The sequence below is a fragment of the Taudactylus pleione genome, unplaced genomic scaffold (assembly GCF_031769625.1).
Source record: "Taudactylus pleione unplaced genomic scaffold, aTauple2 ptg000609l, whole genome shotgun sequence".
Taxonomy (NCBI): domain Eukaryota; kingdom Metazoa; phylum Chordata; class Amphibia; order Anura; family Myobatrachidae; genus Taudactylus; species Taudactylus pleione.
This window is the reverse complement of record NW_028285011.1, coordinates 2,300,007-2,323,989: the sequence shown is the minus strand read 5'-3', so window position 1 is coordinate 2,323,989 and position 23,983 is coordinate 2,300,007. Positions and strand designations below refer to the sequence as shown.

The 23,983-nt window shown below is 41.2% G+C and overlaps 1 protein-coding gene across 1 annotated transcript in view; it reads left to right on the top strand.

Moving 5' to 3' along the window:
* Window positions 1-23,983, top strand: part of GABRA5 (gamma-aminobutyric acid type A receptor subunit alpha5) — a 168,087-nt gene that overhangs the window by 85,600 nt on the left and 58,504 nt on the right. The window contains exon 6 of the mRNA XM_088454038.1: window positions 136-218. Within this exon, the coding sequence (XP_088310164.1) occupies window positions 136-218 (83 nt within the window). The remainder of the gene's footprint in view (window positions 1-135; window positions 219-23,983) is intronic.

The following is a 23,983-nucleotide window of genomic DNA, read 5'->3' as shown; positions in this document are numbered from 1 at the left end:
ATGATAATATACTATTGCAATAGAAGATTAAGTAGTCGTCAGGTTTCCTATGCTAGCAAGTATGTACAATGATGGGATGCCCACTGGTAGGACTGCTGTTTAATTCTGTTTTTTTTCCCCTAATTATTTCAACAGACTAACAATTTCTGCAGAATGCCCCATGCAGTTAGAAGATTTTCCTATGGACGCCCATGCCTGTCCTCTAAAATTTGGAAGCTGTAAGTTATTATTATTTATATATTTTGAACTACTTTATACAGTGAATTTTGAAAGCATAGTTGGTCATATTCATAATAAATATAATTATAGCTATTAAACAAGTCTTCAAGACAAAAGTGATTGGACGCCCCCGCGCAAGTGAAGTACATAACATTCATACCATTGCACGAGTTCCAAATGGCCACTAACGTGGCGGTTTCAACAAGAACACTTCGTAGGGGGGCCCTTGCACTTACAGTTCTATGGAAACAATTATTGCTTTTATCTGGACGACAATGCGACTTGTCATGTTTCCAGGGTGACGCTGGACTGGTATGCAGAAAATTTGGTAACCCAGATGGACTGACCAGCTCAGAGTCCAGCTCTTAACCCCACTGAGAACCTCTGGGATGAATTGGAGCAAAGGGTGTGTTCTAGGCTAACTCAACCTTCTTCAGTGTCAAAGTTGGCCACTGTATTAAGGCGGAATGTCCAGGAACTTGTGGACAGTTTGCCAAGAAGGGTGTCTGCAGTAATCACTGCACGTGGTGTATCTACAAAGTACTGACGTCAATAACATTTTGTTAATCTATTTGCTGTCAGTGTCCAATCACTTTTGTCTACATAGAGTACAAATAAACAATATGCCATTTATTGTGTATACATATAATGCATGTCTCATTTATATATCTTTATTACTATTCGTTATTACACTATTTAGAGGTAAGAATATGCTTCTTACAGTAGGAATAAACCATTTCCTTTCTAATAAATATTCATCATCTGTGTTTATACCCACTATACAACACACTACAAGCTCACTTCAAACAAATGTCAGTGGAATACCTCTTCTTCATATCGTATGTAGTATTTTGAGCTAGAAGAGTGGTGCTTTTTTAAGTTGGAAAAATGAAGTCAGTGTGCCATTATTCTGTGACTCCAGATCAGGTGGTTAATAACAAACTGTAAATCATAGCTACCAGATTACTGACACCACTTGGGTAACTGAACCACAGGGTGCTAATGCCTGGTGTAGAGGAAAGATTTAAGGCACGTGTAATCCAATGTAGGTGGTCATAGGCCCAGGGATACATTCTACTTCATATGTGTATTTGATTCATTTGGTTGTGTTGATAAATGTAAGATACTTTGCTGGAAACCACCATTTCACCATGAAAATAATAATTTTACATATTAAAAATCATGTAAACTGCCATCATGTAAACTTGTAGAAATTAAGGATCACCAGATAATTATAAAAATATACATGTCACATATTAATATATACAATGAAATCTGATACACAACTTCAATAAATAAGTCATATTACAATCTACTATGAAACTGAATACAGGAAACAGCACCAGACTTGGATAGTTTTCTATTTGTCTGCCACCACCAAAATAGGTATTGTCTCATTTATGTACACCCCTGCTGACATATATTAATCACACCTAATAAGTCTCAGGCAGTACCTCATAATTCCTTCAAACTGAAGGATCACTTTTAATGTACTAGGGATTGCGCAAATATTTTTGTCATTGGCAAGTCTGTCCTCATACAACACTCACTCTCCACCAGACATGGTCTTCCAGGTGCAGATGGTTTTGCCCAAAAATAAGAAAAACACATTTGCAAGGCACACTCCTGACACCGTATGACAGGGCAGGTATCCTCACAAAGCCTGACCTGAACTGTGCAACTTTGTGTAGGAACCCCCTTCTTTATTTAATTTGTGATTGTCGAACATTTAATAATTTGATATGGTTAAATAATTAATAAAGTGGCTGCATGTCAACACCTTCCAAGAATGCAGCACAGTTGTTTTTAAATTACACATTGCAGATAATTGTAAGAGCAAATTGAGTGACATACTGTATATAACCTAAAGTACCTTTGCCCAGACAAACTGCTTCACACCATTTAATGTAATATACGCTGTAGTGGGTGACATTTCAATGGGCATTGGAACACAGCCAGCATGGGTGAAACAGCCATGAGCAGCATAGGGTTTTGAAGCTTACACCACTCTATAACATGATAATTTTCATGGCTTCAGTAATCCAGCTTTGATGTTACACATTAGTGCTTCCAAATCTGATAAATCTAAACCTGCATTGCGAATAAATAATTCAACTGAATTTTACATTACATAATATAATACAACATGCGTCCCCCTTTTCCTACTTATGACTGGACCCCTCCCAGGGCCAGATTAAAGCTTTGGGGGACCCGGGTCACTTAAAACAGGGGGAGTGGAGACATTAGGTCTAAAATAAAAAGCATAGCAGCATCAATCAGGAAAGAGAGAAAAAATCAGGAGAAGCATTTTAAAGAGACAGTCAATAATTTTTCACAGTCTTCAGTGTTTTGGTGCTACATACAGTCTAATTTTTCTTCCATGGGGACTTAACCCCAAGGTCAATTTAGTCATATGCCGGGAAACCTACCTTCATGAAATATTGATGCATTCCCACCTTCTCCATCCATATTCTACAATGTGTACGTCCACCTTCTCCCCCATATGTTATGATATGTATACACACATTCTCCCACCCCATATTCTACAGTGCCTGCCTACCTCCCCCCATATTCTACAGTGTATGCCCACCTTTCCCCATATTCTACAGTCTATGTCCATCTTCCCTATATGTTATAATATGTACACTTTCTCCCAGTCCACATTCTACAATATGTTTGCCCAGTTTTCCCCCATACCATATTCTACACTGTGTATGCCCCCCCCATATTATCTTAACTGTGCATGCCCACCTCATCCCCATATTCTACACTTTATATGTGCACTTTCTTCCCCTGCCCCATTCTACACTTTGTATGCCCACCTTATTCCCTTTCATTTTAACTGCCTTAAAAACAAGTTTACTGTCATCACTGCCCAATGTAAAAAAAATTGCTGTGGGCAGGATACAAGTGGTTACTTTCTTTTTCACTGTGCAGGCTCCCTGTTGTCACACACTGTATTATTATTATTATCCTTTATTTATATGGCACCACAAGTGTTCCGCAGCGCCTTACATAGTACATAGAACTAATAGGTGAACAAGAAACAAGTAACTTACAGTACATTACAGTGCAGGACAAGCACACAACTTATATACATTGCTGAAATAGTGATTAAAGCACTCACAATAAGCTGCTGGGAGTTGGCAGTCCAGTGTTAGGTGCCCTAATGGGGAGTAGAGAGTAGAAGAAAATGTAAAGAGAAGCACATGAGGGAAGAGGTCCCTGCTTGTGAGAGCTTACATTCTAAGGGGAGGAGCAGACAGACAGGCGTGACACAGAAGGGGAAGATAGGAAGGAAAGAGCATGAGGTGGGTTAGGATGAGTGCTGAAAGGCCTTGATGAAGTAGTGGGTCTTGAGAGCCCGTTTGAAGATTTGTAGAGAGGTGGAGAGTCTGATAGGGAGAGGGAGAGCATTCCAAAGGTAGGGAGCAGCACGGGCAAAATCTCGGATGCGGGAGTGGGAGGAAGTAATCAGTTGGCAAGAGAGGCGGCATGCATTAGTTGAGCGAAGTGGACAGGCAGGAGTGTGAAGGGAGAGAAGGTCAGAAATGTATGCGGGAGAGGATTTGGTGAGGGCTTTGTAGGCGAATGTAAGAACCTTGAATTGGCATCTGAAGGGGAAGGGGAGCCAGTGTAGGGCTTGAAGGAGAGGGGAAGCAGATGTAGAACGTCTGGAGAGGAAGATGAGCCGAGCAGCAGCATTGAGAACTGATTGTAGTGGAGAGAGGTGAGAGACTGGGAGGACAGCTAGGAGAAGGTTACAGTAGTCCAATCTGGATATGACCAGTGAGTGGATGAGGGTTTTAGTGGCATCCTGGGTGAGGAAGGGTCTAATCCTGGAGATATTTTTTAGGTGAAAACGGGAGGACTGCGAGAGGTGCTGAATGTGCGGTTTAAAGGAGAGGGAGGAGTCTAAGATAACTCCAAGACAGCGCACGTTGGGGCTAGAGGAGATAGTTGTGCCATCAATAGATAATGAAATTGTGGGAAGTGATGTAGTGGAAGAGGGTGGGAAGATGATCAGCTCAGTCTTAGACATGTTAAGTTTAAGAAAGCACTGGGACATCCACGAAGAGACAGCAGAGAGACAGTTGGAGATACGGGTAAGGAGCGAGGGGGAGAGCTCAGGGGTGGAAAGGTAAATTTGAGTATCATCTGCATAGAGATGATATTGGAGGTCAAAGGAGTTAATGAGTTCACCTAAAGAGGATGTATATAGGGATAAAAGGAGAGGTCCAAGAACAGAACCTTGGGGAACTCCTACTGTTAGTGGAAGTGGGGGGAAGAGGTGTCATGAGAGGACACAGCGAAGGAACGATCAGATAGGTAGGAGGAAAACCAGGAGAGGGCAGTGCCATGTAAACCGAGAGAGTAAAGGATTTGCAGGAGGAGAGGGTGGTCTACAGTGTCAAATGCAGCAGAGAGGTCAAGGAGAATGAGCAGAGAGTAGTGGTCCTTGGATCTGGCGGCAAGGAGGTCGTTGCTGACTTTCGTGAGGGCCGTTGCTCCTCTTCACCTTGCACTGCTCGCAGGCTGCAATGCCTGCCCCCTTTCGTCGCTGCAGCCTGCATGGCCAGTGTTTGTACACTGGCCATACAGGCTATCTCTGCATGCTCATTGGCTGGGCACAGGCTATCAGCATCTCCCACTTATGTCTGCCCATCCCCCTCCCCCCTTCCTCATTCATGGCTGTATTCCCTCTCCCACACTCGTGGGCACCCTCTTTCCCAGCTCATGGCCAGAACTCCATTACTGGGTGGCAGGCGAGCACCCTAGGTGCCCCCCTGTGGATAGTCTGGCCCTGCCAGCAACACCCACTCAGTCGCAAGTGGGGAAAACTTATCCTATATACGAACACCCAGCAACACACACTCAGTCGCAAGTGAGGAACACTTATCATATACACGAACACTCAGCAACATTCAATCAGTCCCAGGTTGGGAACACTTATCCTATGTGTGGACACCCAGTAACACCCACTCATTGGCACAAAATGGAAGTTGTTCCTTCAATTTATAAATTACAGCAGTTGTTAGATAGGTAGCAGTTGTGAACCAGCAAAAAATGTGCTGTTCTTTCTGTACACAAAACGCAGCAGCACTGTGAAGTAGCAGGTAGCTGATCACATATTTGCAACGGGACATAGTTAGAATTCCCGACGCACAGGAGCCATCTAAATCATGACTTAGTACTAAAGATAAGCATCTAAATACTGACCCCTGTCTTTAGCCTGACGACGGAATCTTGACAGGTGGCTTCCCAAATTAAGGTAAGAGGGGAGGGTTAGCTGCTATCCGTGGGGGGGAGGGTTAGGTTTAGGCACCCATGGGGGGACTTAGGGTTAGGCACCCCCTGGGGAGGGTTAGGGTTAGGCTAGGAGAAGAGGGGGTTAGGGTTAGGCACCACCGGGGGGAGGTTAGAGCTATGCACCCCCCAGAAGGGTTAGGTTTATGGTGCCTTCTCTCAGCATGCAAGACTCTTGCATGGGATGACCTGTCTTGATATTGACCCCTAGGGGTCGAAACGTCGACTACTATTATGGTGATATACTACTGTCTTATTAAAGCCGATTGATTTACTATTACTTTGCAAGTGCGGTGAGTGCCCTCATCTGGCTAATTGTTTAGCCATTTTTGGATATATATATATAAATATATATATTGCATATTCTAGTAACCCAGTCACTTCACCCTGCTCCATCTTGCCCTGTCTAACTGTCCCGTCTCAGTCGCAGGTAGTAGAAGCCGTTGAGGGGACCTCTTTGTGTTATGTTCTTTACCTGCCTGATTTCATTTACTCCTCCTTCTTCACTTACCTCAATATTTTAAACTCCCTAATCCCACTACTTACTTGTTACCCATCTTTATATCTGCCTGTGTAACTGCCTCATTTCCTTCACCACTCTTTTTCTGCCTGTGGTGCTTTCTCCTCTCTTTACACCCATATATATATTTTTACCTCCTCCCTCTTTACCAACATTCCCTATACAGTCCCTCTTTACCTGGTGAATTGCCCTCATCTTTTCTTTCACCCCTATTCTTTACCTTACTCATTCCCTTCACCTGCCTTATTCCATTATCTCAACCACTTTAACAGTATCAGCAGTTTTAGCTCCCCCCCCAATGTACCTGCTTCAGTCCCTTTACCTCCATCATCCATTTTACTCCCTGTCTCTTTCCTGCAACTTTATCCCATCCTCTGCCTCCTGCTCTCTTCACCGTACACAACCATCTCCCACCGCCTGAACCCAGCGGCACTGGGGATAGGTGAGAATCAGCAAAGGCTATATAGCGGGCATCGCAGCAGGGACTCAGCGTGGTGAGTAGGATGTCAGGTGGAAAAAGTGAGGCAACGCCGCAGCTTTGTATGGGTTGCTAGCGACTGAGATAAGAAAGGGGGTGGGATCTCCCTCCAGCTTGGATCGGGGAGGGTCCTCTGCTTGCATCTGTCTGGCTGTTCCAATCCACACACACTGGCTCTGGCAGATGACGATGCCACATAGGACCCCCTGGCTCAGCTCACCCCAGTCCCTTGGAACCTGTCACACTCTCCATCCCTCCCGTGGGCCCTTTAATATATATATATATATATATAAAAAAAAAAAACAGTTGATTGTAATGCGGGTGGCAGTTTCAGGCAGGCCCCCTAGGAGCTCCCGGGCCCTAGGCAGCTGCCTGTACCGCCTGGTGGATAATCCGCCTCTGGGGAGAGTAGGAAAGTAAGATTAACAAATGTTTTTAATTAAGACAGTTACAGCAAGACACGGGCATATGCCATCCAGGCCCCCAAAATATCCTTTTAGCTTAGGGCCCTAACTGCATTTGCTACTGCTGCAGCCTCTGTACTACTCAACTTCCAAGGCCATGAACACGTAGCATATGATCTCATATATTAAGTTCCAATAATCCTTTTTTATTTTGACCATCTAGCAAAAAAATAAAAATAGCATTCTGATCTTGTGACGATAATAACCAAATTTAGACTGATCACATAACCTATTAATATTTATCAGAACAAAGATTATTTTTTCCTACTCCTGTACACTGTGTGACCTAAATAAAGCAGGTGCAGTTAATACCGAAACACATAATCATATACTAACAATTATATATTAGTTTGTGTGGCAAGGTGTTAAGTAATTAAATGTTATGAAAATAATCAGAGAGTAAAATAAAGTATGACTCTAAGGGTTAGTGTGTAAATATGATATAGATTTTTAGGTCAAAAAGAAACATAAAGTTTGTTTGTAAAGTTGAACTAATCATCCTCTAAATCCCTAATCAATTAATCCAGAGGAAAGGCAAAAACAAGCATAATCCAGTTATTTCTAATAGGGTAAAATATATTTTCAGACTCTATACTGACCACTTGACGTCTGCCTGGATCAAACATTGTTATATAATAATGTCTCTTACCTATCCATGCGTTGCCCTTCTCACTACTCTCTCCAGTTACAGGACACTTTTTTATGAAGTTTTCAACAAAATGATGATGTAGAGGCCTCATTAGTGTTGTATAATGTAGTAAAGTTATATTTATCTATCTTGAATTTGTGCCCTATTTATTTCAAAATACAATCCTGATCTAGATCGTGTAATCTAACATTGCCAGTTCTATCATATAGAAATCGATCTGGATCCTTCCTTTATCATGGATTCTAATGCTGCATTCCTTATTTAGAGCGTAAACTGCATGCTATTTAGGCTATAAAAACATAAAATTGAAATGACCACAATTGAACAGTTTAGTAAAGTCTAATTGTAAATACAGCCTAACCACAGCTGTTTCAATGTTCAAATGTCTCCTCTTCCAGGTAAAATGCAAGTAGATTTATGTATGTAGACAGATCTTTGTAAAAAATAATTGTAGATACAGTTAAAATGAGCAACCATTTGGGGGTGGAGAGTGGGTGTGGCTGGCCACCGTTATACAAATGTCGCAGCGGACGAAATGTGCATTGAGATGCCACCTGGTGACTTTACAAATCCAAATGATTGCGTACAAAGATGCAACATCGGTTGATTATCCAAGTTCTGAGTAAGTGAGATGCAGGAGCATTTGCAACTGCGTACGGGATCGCATTCGCAGTCTGCAACATGCCTCCAAGATGGTCTAGACATGTCTGCGTTCTATTTGCCACTCCCCGTTACCTCCCACAAACGCTTCCAGACTGTTAAGCACACTGTGGCCAAATCCATGCTGCGACTACCGAATTTTGACAAATGTATATTGCGAATCAGACAAATGTGCAGATCACAGATAGTCACAAAACTGCATAAACATCGGCATTGCGTCCAGCTCTGAATCTGAGTCACCATTTCACATAATTTAATGCAGCATTTGTAAAACTAAACATTATATTATGCCAGGTAGCATATCAACAGACAGGAGAGAAACAGTGCACCACAATGTTTCAGGACTTCTTGGCATCCTTTTTTTCAAAGCTGCATACAGTTTTTTTTGCAAAATTCTAAAATAAATGCAGTGTGAATTATTTTACATAACTAATCTGAATCTTATTCATACATAGACATATATTTTTTTACTGCAATCTAGGTGCAATTCTCCACCATGTGTGACAAGATCAGGGTAAAGGTGCTGACTATAGAGACCGACACACCCTTTATCAGCCTCTCACATGTGATCTGGCAATCAAGGCTACTAATCAGTTTCTCTCTAACAGACAAAAGCTAAATACCTGGGGCATATATATCTCCCCTTGACAACCTTTTCAGTGTTTTTGTCACTTACATATAATAAAATATATAATAAAAAAGGAGGACGTTTTTCACACTATAGCAAATTTGTTGGCCTCTCACCAAATTACAGAGAAACAAATGTTACAGGTAGTGACCCAGTCAATTGACACAACAGGTGCTGGGCATCTGAAGGAAATGTCTGCCTCAGATGACCCAGAGGCCTTTTTTTTACTGATATTTGAGAGGGTGCACAGTGTTGATGATGCAGAGAAATATGACCTAGTCAAAACTGCCAGAAAAACAGAGCCTAGGGAGTGTGGGGTTGCTAGTATGGGTGATATGTAACCTGCTTTTTGCACGATGGCACCCCTGAATTCCAGACCCCCATTAATGTGGGAAACTGTGTTACTGAATGGTCGAGAACTCCCAGCTATCATAGACTCAGGGAGTGAGCTAACCCTGATCTAAGAGGCTGTCCTGCCCAGACCAGTGGAAAAAGTGCCAGGGTTAGTTGAAGTACTCTGCATTCATGGATCCACAGAAAAGTTTTCCTGAGTGTGAGTGAGCCTTACCATAAAGGGGCGCACTTATGTGGTGGTCACCGTGGTTGGTCCTAAGCTCCTCTATCCTATCGGGATGCAATTTCCCAGGATTTGTTGAGCTCATTAAGGAACCACAGAGACAGCACCAATGTAAAGTCTCCAAGGCCCTACATCAGAAAAGGGAGAAGAGTGGAAAAGTATGGCCAGTCCTCTTTGGAGAAGGAATGTCTGACTCACCACTATTAAGCGAGATTAGCCCCAGTCTGGATTGGGATACACTGCCATCTGACATAAGACTGCAAAGTTTTTGCTGGAGATCAACAAAATGATGCTGCCCTCGGGAATGTCATGGCTAGTGTCATAGAAGTTAATGGCATCGTAAAAGCTGACTACCCCCCAGAGGGCACTCCATATTTTGTCTTTAAAGCTGAAGAAGGGAAAAAGACTGAGCAGTTGTTGGTACCCAGGGTACATATATACTTCTAGTGTTGCGAGACGCTCATACCCATCTTTGGTGAGGTCATCTTGGAGAAGAAAATAACTGGAACATATTCTGCTCTAATTATTTTGGCCAGGAATCATGACTGAAGTAAAAAGATACTGCCAACGGTGTTCCGTGTGCCAGACCAGCCCAAGACCTCATTTGAGAGCACCACTAGTGCCAATGCCTATTGTTGGGGTACCATTTGACCACATTGCATGGATCTCATTTGTCCACTGGAAAATTCAAAGCAGGGTAACCGATATGTTCTGGTGATCTTGGATTATGCCACTCACTATCCAGAAGCGATACCCTTGCGGAATACCAAAACAACTACTGTTGTCAGAGAGTTGATGCTCCTCTTTTCTCGTCTTGGGTTCCCTAAAGAAATCCTTACAGATCAAGGTACACAATTTATGTCCCAAGTAATAGCAGAAATGTGTAAGAAGTTGGGAATAGTATGACTGCATACCTCAGTATACCACCCACAGACAAATGGGTTGGTGGGAAGATTTAACAGGACCTTAAAGTCTATGATACGCCGGGCTGTCCTGGGTAATAAATGGGAATGGAATTAAGTGCTCCTTTACATCATGTTTGCCATTCATGTGGTACCCCAATGCTCAACTGGGTTTAGCCCATTTGAGCTCCTCTTTGGAAGGTAACCAAGAGGTGTCCTAGACATCTTGAAGGAATGCTAAGAACAGCAGAAAATAGATTAACCAAATGTTGTAGAGTTTGTTATATGAACAGCTGTATAGAATAGGGCCCATTGTTCGCGAAAACCTTATAGAGGTCCAAGCTAGTCAGAAACAAACCTATGATGCCACAGCTCAGGTCCGAAAGTCTTATCCATTGGATAAAGTTATAGTGCTGGTGCCAAAGCAAGAAAGTAAGTTGTCTGCCCATTGGCACAGACCATACAAAGTGGTGGAACTTGTTGGACCAGTAAATTAACGTATCCGGCAGCCAGGAAGGAGCATGCAGAGCAGATATACCATGTCAACTTGCTCAAACCCTTGCAAGAACGTCCAGACCCTGTACTTCTCGCTAGACTGCTCCGATGCCGCACTGGCTCTTTGAGAGATACATTGTCCATGGTGTGGTGGGCAAAAGTACAACCCAGCATCTGCTGATGGCCGACACCTTTCCGACTGAAAGGTGTTGGCCATCACCAAGGAATACGTGTGCTTCCCCAAACTTGGAAAAGCAAAAGGGGGGGATTTGTGGTGAGAGGGGTTGTCTCTCATCTGAATTGCCCACATTCTGGTGGAATTAGCTCCCTCCAAGGCTGGAGTAAAACCTGTGCATACTGCATTAGAGGTGTGGAATTCCAGGTTTTCACATTTAAACATACCCAGCTGGAATAATCACTGGAGCACAGAAAGGGTTTAAAACTCTCACACACCTGTTGCTCATGGCTCCTAATGCTGAACAATCTGGCCAGGCAATATGCAGGGGGGTGGTGGTTAGCATTAGGGTGCCAGGACATGGAGAGTCCACAGACATTAGCACTAGGAGTGCTGAGACATTTACTTTTATGTTGTTTGATTACTTTCTGTTATGTGCCTGTGTGTGTGTCCAGACCTAAACCTCACGTATGCTAAGGTGCAGTGTCTGCTACCAAGACACTACTTTGCCAAGTACCTGCCTTTCTGGAATCCTCATGTCTATATCCCGTGTTACAATATATATTTATATATATATATATATATATATATATATATATATATACATATATATATACACACTATATGGACAAAATTATTTGGCCACACCTGTTAATTATTGAATTGAGGTGTTTCAATTAGGACCGTTGCCACAGGTGTATAATATCAAGCACCTAGCCATGCAGTCTCCATTTGCAAACATTTGTGATATAAAGTGGGTCATTCTGAAGAGCACAGTGACTTCAATCCTGTGATAGGATGTCACCTTTGCAATAAGACGGTTCATGAAATTTTATCCCTGCTAGATATTCCATGGTCAACTGTAAGTGATATTATTAGAAAGTGGAAGTGTTTAGGAACAACAGCAACTCAGCCATGAAATGGAAGACCATGTAAAATCACAGAGCAGGGTCAACGACTGCTAAGGCCCATAGTGCGTAAAAGCCTCCACGCTCTGCTGATTTAATAGCTGAAGAGTTCCAAACTACCACTGGCATTAATGTAAGCACAAAAACTGTGTGGCAGGAGCTTAATGGAATGGGTTTCCATGTCCAAGCAGCTGCATGCAAGGCTCACATCACCAAGTCCAGTGCCAAGCGTTGGATGGAGTGGTGTAAAGCACACTGACACTGGACTGTGGAGCAGTGGAAATGTGTTCTGTGGAGTGATGAATCATGCTTCTCTGTTTGGCAGTCAGATGGGTGAGTCTGGATTTAGCAGATGCCAGGAGAACGTTACCTTCCTGACTGCATTGTGCCAACTGTGACATTTGGTGGAGGAGGGATAATGGTATGGGGCTGCTTTTCAGGGTTTGGGCTAGACCCCTTACCTCCAGTGAAGGACAATCTAAATGCTTCAGCATACCAAGACATGTTGAACAATGCTATGATTCCAACTTTGCGGCAACAGTTTGGGGAAGGCCCTTTTCTATTTCAACATGACTGTGCCCTAGTGCAAAAAGCAAGGACTATAAAGAAATGGTTTGATGAGTTTGGTGGGCAAGAACTTGACTGGCATGCACAGATCCCTGACCTCAACCCCATTGAGCACTTTTGGGATGAACTGGAATGGAGATTGCAAGCCGGCCTTTGCGTCCAACATCAGTGCCTGACCTCATAAATGCTCTACAGAATGAATGGGCACAAATTCCCACAGAAACACTCCAAAATCTTGTGGAAAGCCATCCAAGAAGAGTGGAAGCTGTTATAGCTGCAAAAGGGGGACCCAATCCATATTAAAGTATATGTATTTGAATACAATGTCATTACAGTCCCTGTTGATGTAATGGTCAGGCGTCCAAATACTTTTGTCCATATAGTGTGTGTGTGTGTGTGTGTGTATAGATAGATATATGAATACACCATATTGCAATATATTTGGTACACATATTGACATAAATGTAACTCTTTTCCTATTAATTCAAATGTATTATACTATTAGGTGCTTGTCTCTACTAATTGACATACTGAGAGACAAGCAGCCACCAATTAGCCACCACCCCTCTCACCACAAATCCCCCCCTTTTGCTTTTCCAAGTTTGGGGAAGCACATGTATTCCTTGGTGATGGCCGACACCTTTCAGTCTTCTTCTTGCGGACGCTGGGTTGTACTTTTGCCCACCACACCATGGACAATGTATCTCTCAAAGACCCAGTGCGGCATCTGAGCAGTCTAGCGAGAAGTACAGGGTCTGGACATTCTTCTTACAAGGGTTTGAGCAAGTTGACATGGTATATCTGCTCTACTTGCTCCTTCCTGGCTGCCTGATAAGGTAATTTACTGGTCCTACAGGTTCCACCACTTTGTAGGGTCTGTGCCAATGGGCAGACAACTTACTTTCTTGCTTTGGCACCAGCACTATAACTTTATCCAATGGATAAGACTTTCAGACCTGAGCTGTGGCATCATAGGCTTGTTTCTGACTAGCTTGGACCTCTATAAGGTTTTCGCGAACAATGGGCCCTATTCTATACAGCTGTTCATATAACAAACTCTACAACATTTGGTTAATCTATTTTCTGCTGTTCTTAGCCTTCCTTCAAGATGTCTAGGACACCTCTTGGTTACCTTCCAAAGAGGAGCTCAAATGGGCTAAACCCAGTTGAACATTGGGGTACCGCACGAATGGCAAACATGATGTAAGGGAGCACTTCATTCTATTCCCATTTATTATCCAGGACAGCCCGGGGTATCATAGACTTTAAGGTCCTGTTAAATCTTTCCACCACCAATTAACTGTCTTTGGGGGAGTGTCACCATCACCTTATGTTTATGGTGATTGGATTGCATATACTGTACCATATGTTTAAGCACATCTGAGCACAATATGTTTAAGCACATATTGCCACAGATATTTGCTACATCTATATATATATATATATATATATAATATATATTTATATTTATTATGTATGACACACCAACACACATATATATTTTATATATACATATACACACACAGCAGGAGAGGTTGCAAATAGTGCTGGGGATGGTCAATTTGCATAATTAGGCCCCAAGTCTTGTTATTTGTGGGTCTATGGGTGGGGCGGGGACATAATGAAGCAATGCTCATAGAATTGCTTTATATTAGCCCCTCCCCCTTACCATAGACTCACATATTGCGGAGGGGTAGGGCTTCGATCTGGCCTGCAGCCAGCGTTCATAAGAAAATTGGCCTGCCAGGGTTTTTGGGGGGTTATTTAGAAGACCCCACTGCACACGCCAGTGACAGATGCCCCTCTTTTCTTAAGTGGACTAGGTGACCCAAAGCCTGAATCCAGCTCTAGGTCAATCTTAAAGTTACTGACCGAGGGGTTTATTTATCAAGCAGTGTAAAACTTAGAGGAGTGGACCAGTGGAGAAGTTGAACATGGCAACCAATCAGCTCCTACCTATGATTTTATAGACTGTACTTAATGAATGTTACTTCAAAGCTGATTGGTTGCCATGGGCAACTTCTCCACTGGTCCACTTCTCTAAGTTTTTCACTGCTTGATAAATAAACCTCCATGTAACTTTTTCATTTTCTTGCAAAACAAGAGAAAAGTCAAGTGCTACAAAAATGCCAGAGCAAGTTTAAAAACATAGAATAGTAATTTTGTAAGCTTTCAATAAATAATGAAATGGGGAGTTCAGTGAAGTAACCTTGGCACTGATCTCCGGTGAATGTAAATCTTCAGCTGAAAGCCATGTGTGCACCTAGGCTATTTACAATACTTGGGAAGATATAATGCAAGCATCTTGTACTCTAAAATGAAATACCCCAGGAAAATTCAATCTATTAAAAATCAATTTAATTAAAAAACATTAAAAACATAGGCTGGGTGTGATAGTACAACATTCCCGCATTTCCAGTGTAGAATCACTTTTACTTGTGGGTATATTAAATAGAGAAACAAATTATAAAAACTATAATTGGCTACACTACACTGGCATTTAAAATACTTTTTTTCTAGCACATGTTAAAATGCATATAAAAGGCTACATATTGCATTTATGTACGCATTTGATATACATTAGATATGAATGTATAATGTTCATTGATGATGATGTGCACCAGGTACACTGAAATAGAACAATAAACATTCATAATAGCACTTTGCAAATCAACTGAAATGCACATTAAAATGTAAATACCTAGGTGTCATTTGGTACCATGATTATTATTTTCACACCCATTTGCATGCACTTAACATATATTAATAATGCATGTTACATTTCTAATGTTAAAGTCTTAGTGTAGACACCCTTACACTGTGTTCCCAACTCAAATATATAAAATACCAATTTGTCAACAATTATTACTGGATATTGTTATTTGCATATCATGTGTACATGTTGCTGCTTAAATACATATTGATTGATTATATATCAATTCCCTTACTTATTAACTGCCAATTACAGATTACAAGGTTACGGTGCATAATGTGAAGTCAGTGATGTACTTTGTAGCAATACACCGGTACTAAGAACTCAAAATGCAAAAGTTGTTTTCCCATTTCACCTAGTCTATAATTTTGTTAAATGAATGAAACATTCAAAGCTTAAATGTAGCATGCAAAGCTCTTCTACTATGGTCCCTGCATATGGGTTACTATACAGTAGGTAATATAACTGGGTTTCAGCTGATGCAGGATGCTTACCCTCTGAGTGGTGTCCATCTTATTTTCTTTGTGTGCATTATTTAACAATAAATACCTAGTTCCATTATTGAGTTTCTGTAATCTTGATATTGTTCACAGTTGGTGTAGTGGTTCACATTACTGCCTGAAAGCACTGAGCTCTTTGGTTTGATGTCCACCATGGCCCTGAGTGGGGTTTGTATATTCGCCCAGTACTTGTGTGGGTTTCCTCCGGGTACTCTGGTTTCCTCCCACACTTGCGTGGGTTTCCTCCGGGTACTCTGGTTTCCTCCCACACTCCACAAATATACTGGTAGGTTAATTGGCTCACAAAGAAAACTTCTGCCTCTTGAAAAAGCCGCCTTAGTGCGTAGAAACCAGTTGAGGACACGGGAGACTGGCAGAGCTTTCATTACCTTGAGCTGGTTTTCATCCCCGTATTATTCCGGACTCCACGTGGAAATACCGAAACCTGCTTATTACATTCGGCAGGAACACACAGAGGAAACCCATGGAGAGGAGTGCCGTGAAAGCACACTCAGGGATTGAAGAATATACCATGCTTAGAGCAGCATTCACAATACCTGTGCACACACCAGCTGGCCGGACACTGTGAGTACCACCGAGGGTTCAAGCTCCTAGCTGCTCTCTGATTACGAATTATAAGTCGCTACACTATTGCTGCATTTACCCGCGGGGTGTACTGCATACCCTGAACGTTCAGACATTCAGTGTATGCAGATCAATCATCCCCGAACATGGAGGTCGTCAGGTTGACCTTCATGTTCGGGCGATGATTGATGTTAAAAACAACCAGCGGGCGTGCGCATCGCTGGTCATTTTTTAACCTTTTAATGCCCGATTTATGGGTGTTTACCAAGCGATGGAGCGATAACGACCGTCGTTATCGCTCCATCACTAGGTTTAATCGCCTAGTGGATGGGCAGCATTAGTTTTGCCATCAATTCCTATGAAGCAGTTGAATCAAGTTTTGTCTGGAACTGGATCTATCCATTGATGACTTATCTGACGCGTAATAGGGAAGTTGCTTTGAGCTTCCTCTGTAGAGTACCATATTGAGAAGTATAGTAAATATTCTGCATCAGTTATAGGGGTATATTTACTAAAGTGCGGGTTTTTAGAAGTGGAGATGTTGCCCATAGCAACCAGTGAGATTCTACTTAATATTTATCTAGCACCTTCTAGAACATAATAGCTAGAATCTGATTGGTTGCTATGGGCAACATCTCCACTTCTAAAAACCCGCACTATCGTAAATATACCCCATACAGTTTATTTTGGAGACAGTACCCTTTAACTTAACCACAACACTTATTGGGTGGGATAATTATATTCACAAGTCTAGCAGTTTTGGTCAGTGCAAAATTACCACCATCTCTTTATAGGTCTTCAAAGCATACTGTATATCTTTATGTTTGGATTATGTAAATCATAATAGTTTTTAGTTTTGCAATAATTGGTCACAATTACATTTCAAGATCTGTTGTGAAGCCGGTATTGTGAAAGAGGGACCTCAGTGACTCTAAACAATATTTACCCTATTGCTAATCTTTACATGTGGAGAATATACAATCTCCAAACAGTTAGGGCTACCAAGACCTCAGTGCTGTGAGGCAGTAATGCTATCCATAACACATCACAAAATATAATGTAATGTGGAAAAAAATACACTAAAATGTTTCTTAATTAAAATCACAAAACGACAGTAGTAAACTGTTATTCGCTCCCTATGCTACACCAAAATAAATAATAGAGCAATCAATTGTCTTCAAAATGTCACATAATTTCAGTGCACCTGCAAACAATTAAAGTGTTTCAATTATTTTAAATACAAATGCACCTGTCAGAGAGGTCCCACAGTTGGTTTGTTCATTTCTAAACAACAGTTTTGTTACAAATATAAAAGAACAATTAAAACAAATCTGTTCCTTAGAGCTCAAGTCCTATCATCAATGTAAATTAAGTGATGCAAGTTAAGTATGTGATATAAGTGAAATAAGAATCACATATTGATAATTTTATTTATTAAACATATTTAATGAGCAATATCAAGTCTTTCATAAATATAAGGAGTCACTATGATACATTTATGTGTTTGTCTAAACCAGGTGATCCTCCAAAACTTCATGGTAGAAAAACATCTGTTAAGGGGGCCTATCATGGAAACTCCAATAGAACAAAGTCTTTCATGGCATGTATTGAAGCAAATATTCATGGCAAAGCAATAAGCCAGACCCTTCCTAATACTGTTGTTTATGTGAAACTAATAAAAAAAATAAAACAATTATTGAAGAAAACTCACATAAAATCTCACCTAGAGTTTACCATAAAGAACGTGGGGGACCCTCATACCAAGTGGTGGAAGACTATCTGGTCTGATGATGTCAAAAGCCAACATTTTGGCCTCAATTCTTCGGCATTACTGTATGTTTGGCACAAGACTAACACTGCATGTAATCCCAAGGACACTATCCTGTACAAATTTAATTGGAGTATTTTGTAATGCTTCATTGCTTCATCACCATTGTGCATTGATGGAGCTGAGCTGCCACATTTTGCTGCTCTTGGTCCACATTTAAAAAAGTTTTTAAGTTTGTCTGGCCCAAGTGTGAGACACCACATCCTGAGACCTGTATATATGAAGGTTTCACCCATATCCTTACACATTTGGCTTCCCTGAGATATCATGGGTTTCACCATGCCCACAGCCAATTCTGGTTGAATACACCATTCATTAGTGTTGCTACCATTTTTCCTGGCTTTTTACCCCTGATGAAGTCCTTGAGAAGGACGAAATGCATAGGGTCGGGGTGCTGCTTATAATGTCCATGTTTATGTTCAACCTTGGAATCCAAAAATCAAAGGGATAATCTCTATACCTTCATATTGGCATTATCAATGGCACATCTTTTTATACATTTGATGTAAGCAATTGCTCTTTATGCTAACTTTAACATTTAATCAAGAATAAAATGATTCTGATGTACTAATATTTGGCCATTGGCCGCATTGTTGGGTGATTTCTTTGGTGAGAGGGTATGTTCACAGAACCTAATGGACATCTCACACATTGATTAAGAACATTGGTGGACAAATCAGAAGAATTCTTCAATGCTAAAATCTGTCAGCTGAAAGTTTCAGTGGTATCTCCATTGTGAATTTTGTATTGGTATTAAATTGTACAGAACATTCCATTTGTTAGTGCCCTCTGAAATATTCCACAACATCTTGTCATTTGTTGTTACATGCCACATGCCACGAGTGCCGCACTTTTTGTTCTCTACCAGGGTTTCACTGGGAGGGCACCGGCAGCAGCTATTTATGTCATTTGGAGTGCCAGTCCATACCAGTATGTATGTATATATATATATATATATATATATATATAATATATATATATATATATATATATATATATATATCTTATATTATAGTGTTCTCTATTATATTATTATTAAACTGCTATTTTTATATCCATTTTATGATGGGTCCGACTCAAACACTGCTCCCATCCTCTCCACCATCATCAGTCCCCCATATCCATACTTGTTCCCATCATAACCTCTTTTATCATCTCTCACCGGTAGTGTGAGCCATAACAAGGGTGTCCTGGCTCCCAATGCACATGTCAGAGTCTTGACAGAGTGGCATGTAGTTATATCGACCAGCAGGCGCGATGCTACCGGTCTCAATCCCGACAAGGAAATACCAACAAGGGATTTAAAATAGGCATAAAATACTGATGCCTATCTTAATCCTGATGCCAGAACGCGAAGGATGCCAGCCCAAATGAGGTAAGTCTGGGGCGCCCTTAGCGTTAGGTGCGGGGGGAAGGTTAGGTTAGGTTAGGCACCCCTAGGGGGGGTGAGGGTTAGGTATCCCCTGGGGGAAGGTTAGGGTTAGGCACCCCTATGGGGGGTTAGGGTTAGGCATCCAAGGGGGAAGGTTAGGGTTAGGCATCCCCAGGGGGAGGTAAAGGTTAGGAACTAGAAGGGGGAGGTTAGGGTTAGGGGAAGGAAGGGGTAGGGCTAGGGTATTTACCTGCCCTGTCAGGATCTTCTCCCTTCAGACTGCCGGCGTCGGGATATGAACCGGCGGCTATTCAGCCGACGGGACTTCATACCCATTTCGACAGACTTTGTGGTCTATTTACTAAGCCTTGGATGGAGATAAAGTGAACAGAGATAAAGTACCAGACAATCAGTTCCTAACTATTATGTCAGAGGTTGTGTTTGAAAAATTACAGGAGCTGATTGTTTGGGGCGTTATCTCCGTTCACTTTATCTCCATCCAAGGCTTAGTATATAGACCCCAGAGTCAATTATTTATTTTTGTATGTCAACGTGGACATACAGATGCTTGCTTCACTGACAGGAGAATTGTCCAGATAGAGGTTTGTGAGCAAATAACTGGTTAAGTTAATGGAGAAGGTGGATGAGTAGCCTGGCCAAAGCTGGCTTAGAGTGCTGGAATGTTCCACATGTTGCCACTGTCTCTGTAGATTGGGGCTAATGAAAGGAGTAACCAAAAAACACCATTACTAATGCTGGGCATGCACTATACAATTATCGGGGCGATCCGCCAGATATCAGCGTATAGCCCCGATAATTGTACTGTGTGCGCGGCCGGCCAATGTTAAAATATTGATTGGTCGGGTATGCCGGATCGTCCAGCATGCCCGTCTGATGCGATATTCTGTAAGTAAAATGTCGGCCGCATCGGGCAGTGTATACCCAGCATAAGTTACCATTACAATACAGTTACTGACAGTTGGTCTGAAGTCTGACCCCTCCCACCAGCATCAATGATGTTATCACCTAAGCGTTCTGACACCTACTGAGCATGTTAGAGACAGGATGGACTTAGCCTATTATATAGATATTGACCATCCTATATACAATTATAAAAAATTTAGTGCCTCCTATATATTTTTAATAAATAATATTGGATTCCTTTCATTATAAAATATTAATATTGTCCTCTACATATATGAGGACTTAAAAAACAACTCCAATGACTGGACATTGACTAATCAGTTCCCCAATGCAGAATGAGTTAATGGTCAAATGCCTGACTACATCATAGATAGCCAGCTAATCAGGAGTAGTCTCTCAGCCATCAGATGACATTCTGTTAGGCTTATGCGTTTGAACCCAAACCAATTTGTTTTTTCCTTTTAAATGAATGCCTCTTTGAAAATATGGACAGACTTGGCAGAATCTCATCAAAGTCTGCATGTTGCTGGCTATTACATATGCCCCTATATCAGGAAACTGTTTTTTTCTTAAATCCAAAAAAATTATTACATCTGATCAAGTAGAAGAAAGGTAAAGGTAGGTAATATAGAGCCATCAGTACACATCAGGAAATATATGGAGATACATTTTTTTTATAAAAAATATGGAGGGAAATATTAATATTTTATAATGAAGGTGCACATTATTATTAAGTATTAAACATATAGGAGCCTCTATATCTTTGTAATTATATAAATAGGTAGTAAATTTTCACCTGCTTTTGTAGAAATTAAGTGTCCAGGCCATTCATCAAAAAGATAAAGCAGTAGATATCACAGATCCCTCAGCTCCTTCTGCCAGATGCCGGGGCTCTTGTGCGTTTGCGTGAACTCTAGGTCATGCAAGCGCACTAGATTCACTGCTCCGAAAGGAGCAGTGAAAAGATTCACTGCTCCGAAAGGTCAATTAAACCGTTCGGTGAGATAGCTGATTTTTGGCTCAGCTGTCTCCATGCTAGAGCAATGATGAATTCCAAAATATCCTCCAAGAGCAACTTCTCCAACCATCCAAGAACAGTTTGGTGATGAACAATGTTTTTTCCAGCATGATGGAGCACCTTGCCATAAGGCAAAAGTGGTAACTAAGTGGCTCGGGGAACAAAACATCAAAATTTTGAGTCCATGGCCAGGAAACTCCCCACACCTTAATTCCATTAAGAATTTGTGGTCAATCCTCAAGAGACGGGTGGACAAACAAAACCCCACAAATTCTGACAAACGCCAAGAATTGATTAGGCAAGAATGGGTGGCCATCAGTCAGTATGTGGCTCAGAAGTTGAATGACAGCATGCCAGGGCAAATTGCAGAGGTCTTGAAAAAGAAGGGTCAACACTGCAAATATTGACTCTTTGCATAAACTTAATGCAATTGTCAATAAAAGCCTTTGACACTTATGAAATGCTTGTAATTTTACTTCAGTATACCATAGTAACATTTGACAAAAAGGTCTAAAAACACTGAAGCAGCAAACTTTGTGAAAACCAATACTTGTGTCATTCTCAAAACTTTTGGCCATGGCTGTAGTTCCGGCTTTTGTTTCATTTATAGAGAGAGAGAGAAAAAGAGATAGAGAATTGATGTTGCTTTCCCTATATATTTAGTATATATTCTGATTTTCTGTGTGTGTGAATTTACAACAGTTTTCTCTCCTATATATCTGTATTTGTATAGTTATATGATAGCTTGACATGTTATAATAACAATGCCCCCACAGTGTAAAACTTTCAGAACTTTCAATTGATGCCCCACCCCTGAAATAGCTGCACCCACCTTGTCCACAGCTATGCCCACCTCTGCCCCATACACCAGCCTATTTTGTCTGTACCGGACCTCACAATTTCTGATGGCAGCCCTGGATGTCTATACAGTAGATTATCAGTTTTAGTAAGGGTTCCCCATTATTAATTTCAATTGGTCTCCTATTCACTGCATGGAGGACAGTGAAATTCAGATGAAGCTTCAAATTTAATTATGGTGGAAGATAAATATTAGTGGTATATTTTACATATTAGTTTTTCATGTATTATAAACTTTATCCAGTCCTGACTTAAGTAAAAGTGTTTATAAAACCATTATCAGTGAGCAGCCAGAGTAGTTGTGTCAGTTACTAAACTTATTAATAAAAGCAACTCCTTCAATGATTCTCCTGACCTTGGGCAACATATGTTCACATATTGCAGTGTTTATGCATCACTGTGAGGGCTGAGCAAACTGTTACTACTAGCATATCTTTGACTGTTAGACAATATTCTTTCAGGGCAAGGGTATTTTATCCCTCAGTTAAAAAGATACTATTTGACATTATATATGGTTGTATAATTATAAATGTAATAGTTGTAAAAATGTTTTTGTTAACTTACATTGCATCTCTCCATGATGGGGTCTTGTAATTGTTTATCACTCACTGTAACAGAATTGAATTTAATCCCCTCTGTATGCATTTTGTTCTACTAATGATTTATGTGCAGCTTGTGATAGTGTAAAATTGTGAATACCCAATAGAAAACAACGAGTAATGTAAATTAGTAACATTACATTGTGGTAGTTCCAAAAGACCTGGGTGCCGAAGGTGGGCAGGTACTCATTACCTGGGCCTGGGCTTATTGGAGGGGCCCCAGGTCAGCTTTGTGGTGCTGCTGAGGGGGATAAATGTCAGCGCCATTTTGTTCAGCTCTCTGCGGCCCAGCAACTTACAAACACAATGACACAAAGACCTATATGTAAATCATTATCTCTTGAAATTACACAACTAAAAACTAACATTAAATATTTAGTTTTTAAAATGTATGCTAGCTAAATCAGAATACATAGGATAGAATTGATTTGCTGTAAAATTATAATACAAATATGTGTACCCAATGTCAACATTAACCCTAACATTTCTATAGTGAACATTTTTGACTGTGTGGACATGTGAGATGTCAGCAGTTTGCAGATGTCGACATGTTATGCTGGGCATACATTGCCAGATAAAATGCCTGTCAGATCGACACCCAGCAAATATCGCGGGCATACACTGTGAGATTTCTCACAGTGTATTGGCCTCAATATCTTCGCTCTGTCCCTGGGGAGGAGACATTTACCCATTCCTTCCCTGTGAAGGAGCAGGGAAAATGTCCGTTGGTTGTCAGTGGCTGGGCATACACTGCCCCATGTGGCCGACATTTACATTACAGAATATTGCATCGGATGGGCATGCTGGAAAATCCGGAATGCCCGACCAATCGATATTTTTCCCTTCCTTGGTCGCCCGCACATGCAGTACAATAATCGGGGCGATCTCCTGACATAGGGTGGATCAATTGTATAGTGTATGCCCAGCATTAGATGTTGACATTTTAACCAGGTCGACATCATAAAATTCAACATTCTGGTGTCTACCTTATGACTGACTGTCCACATAGGAATGTCGACATCCTGACTGCATACTGT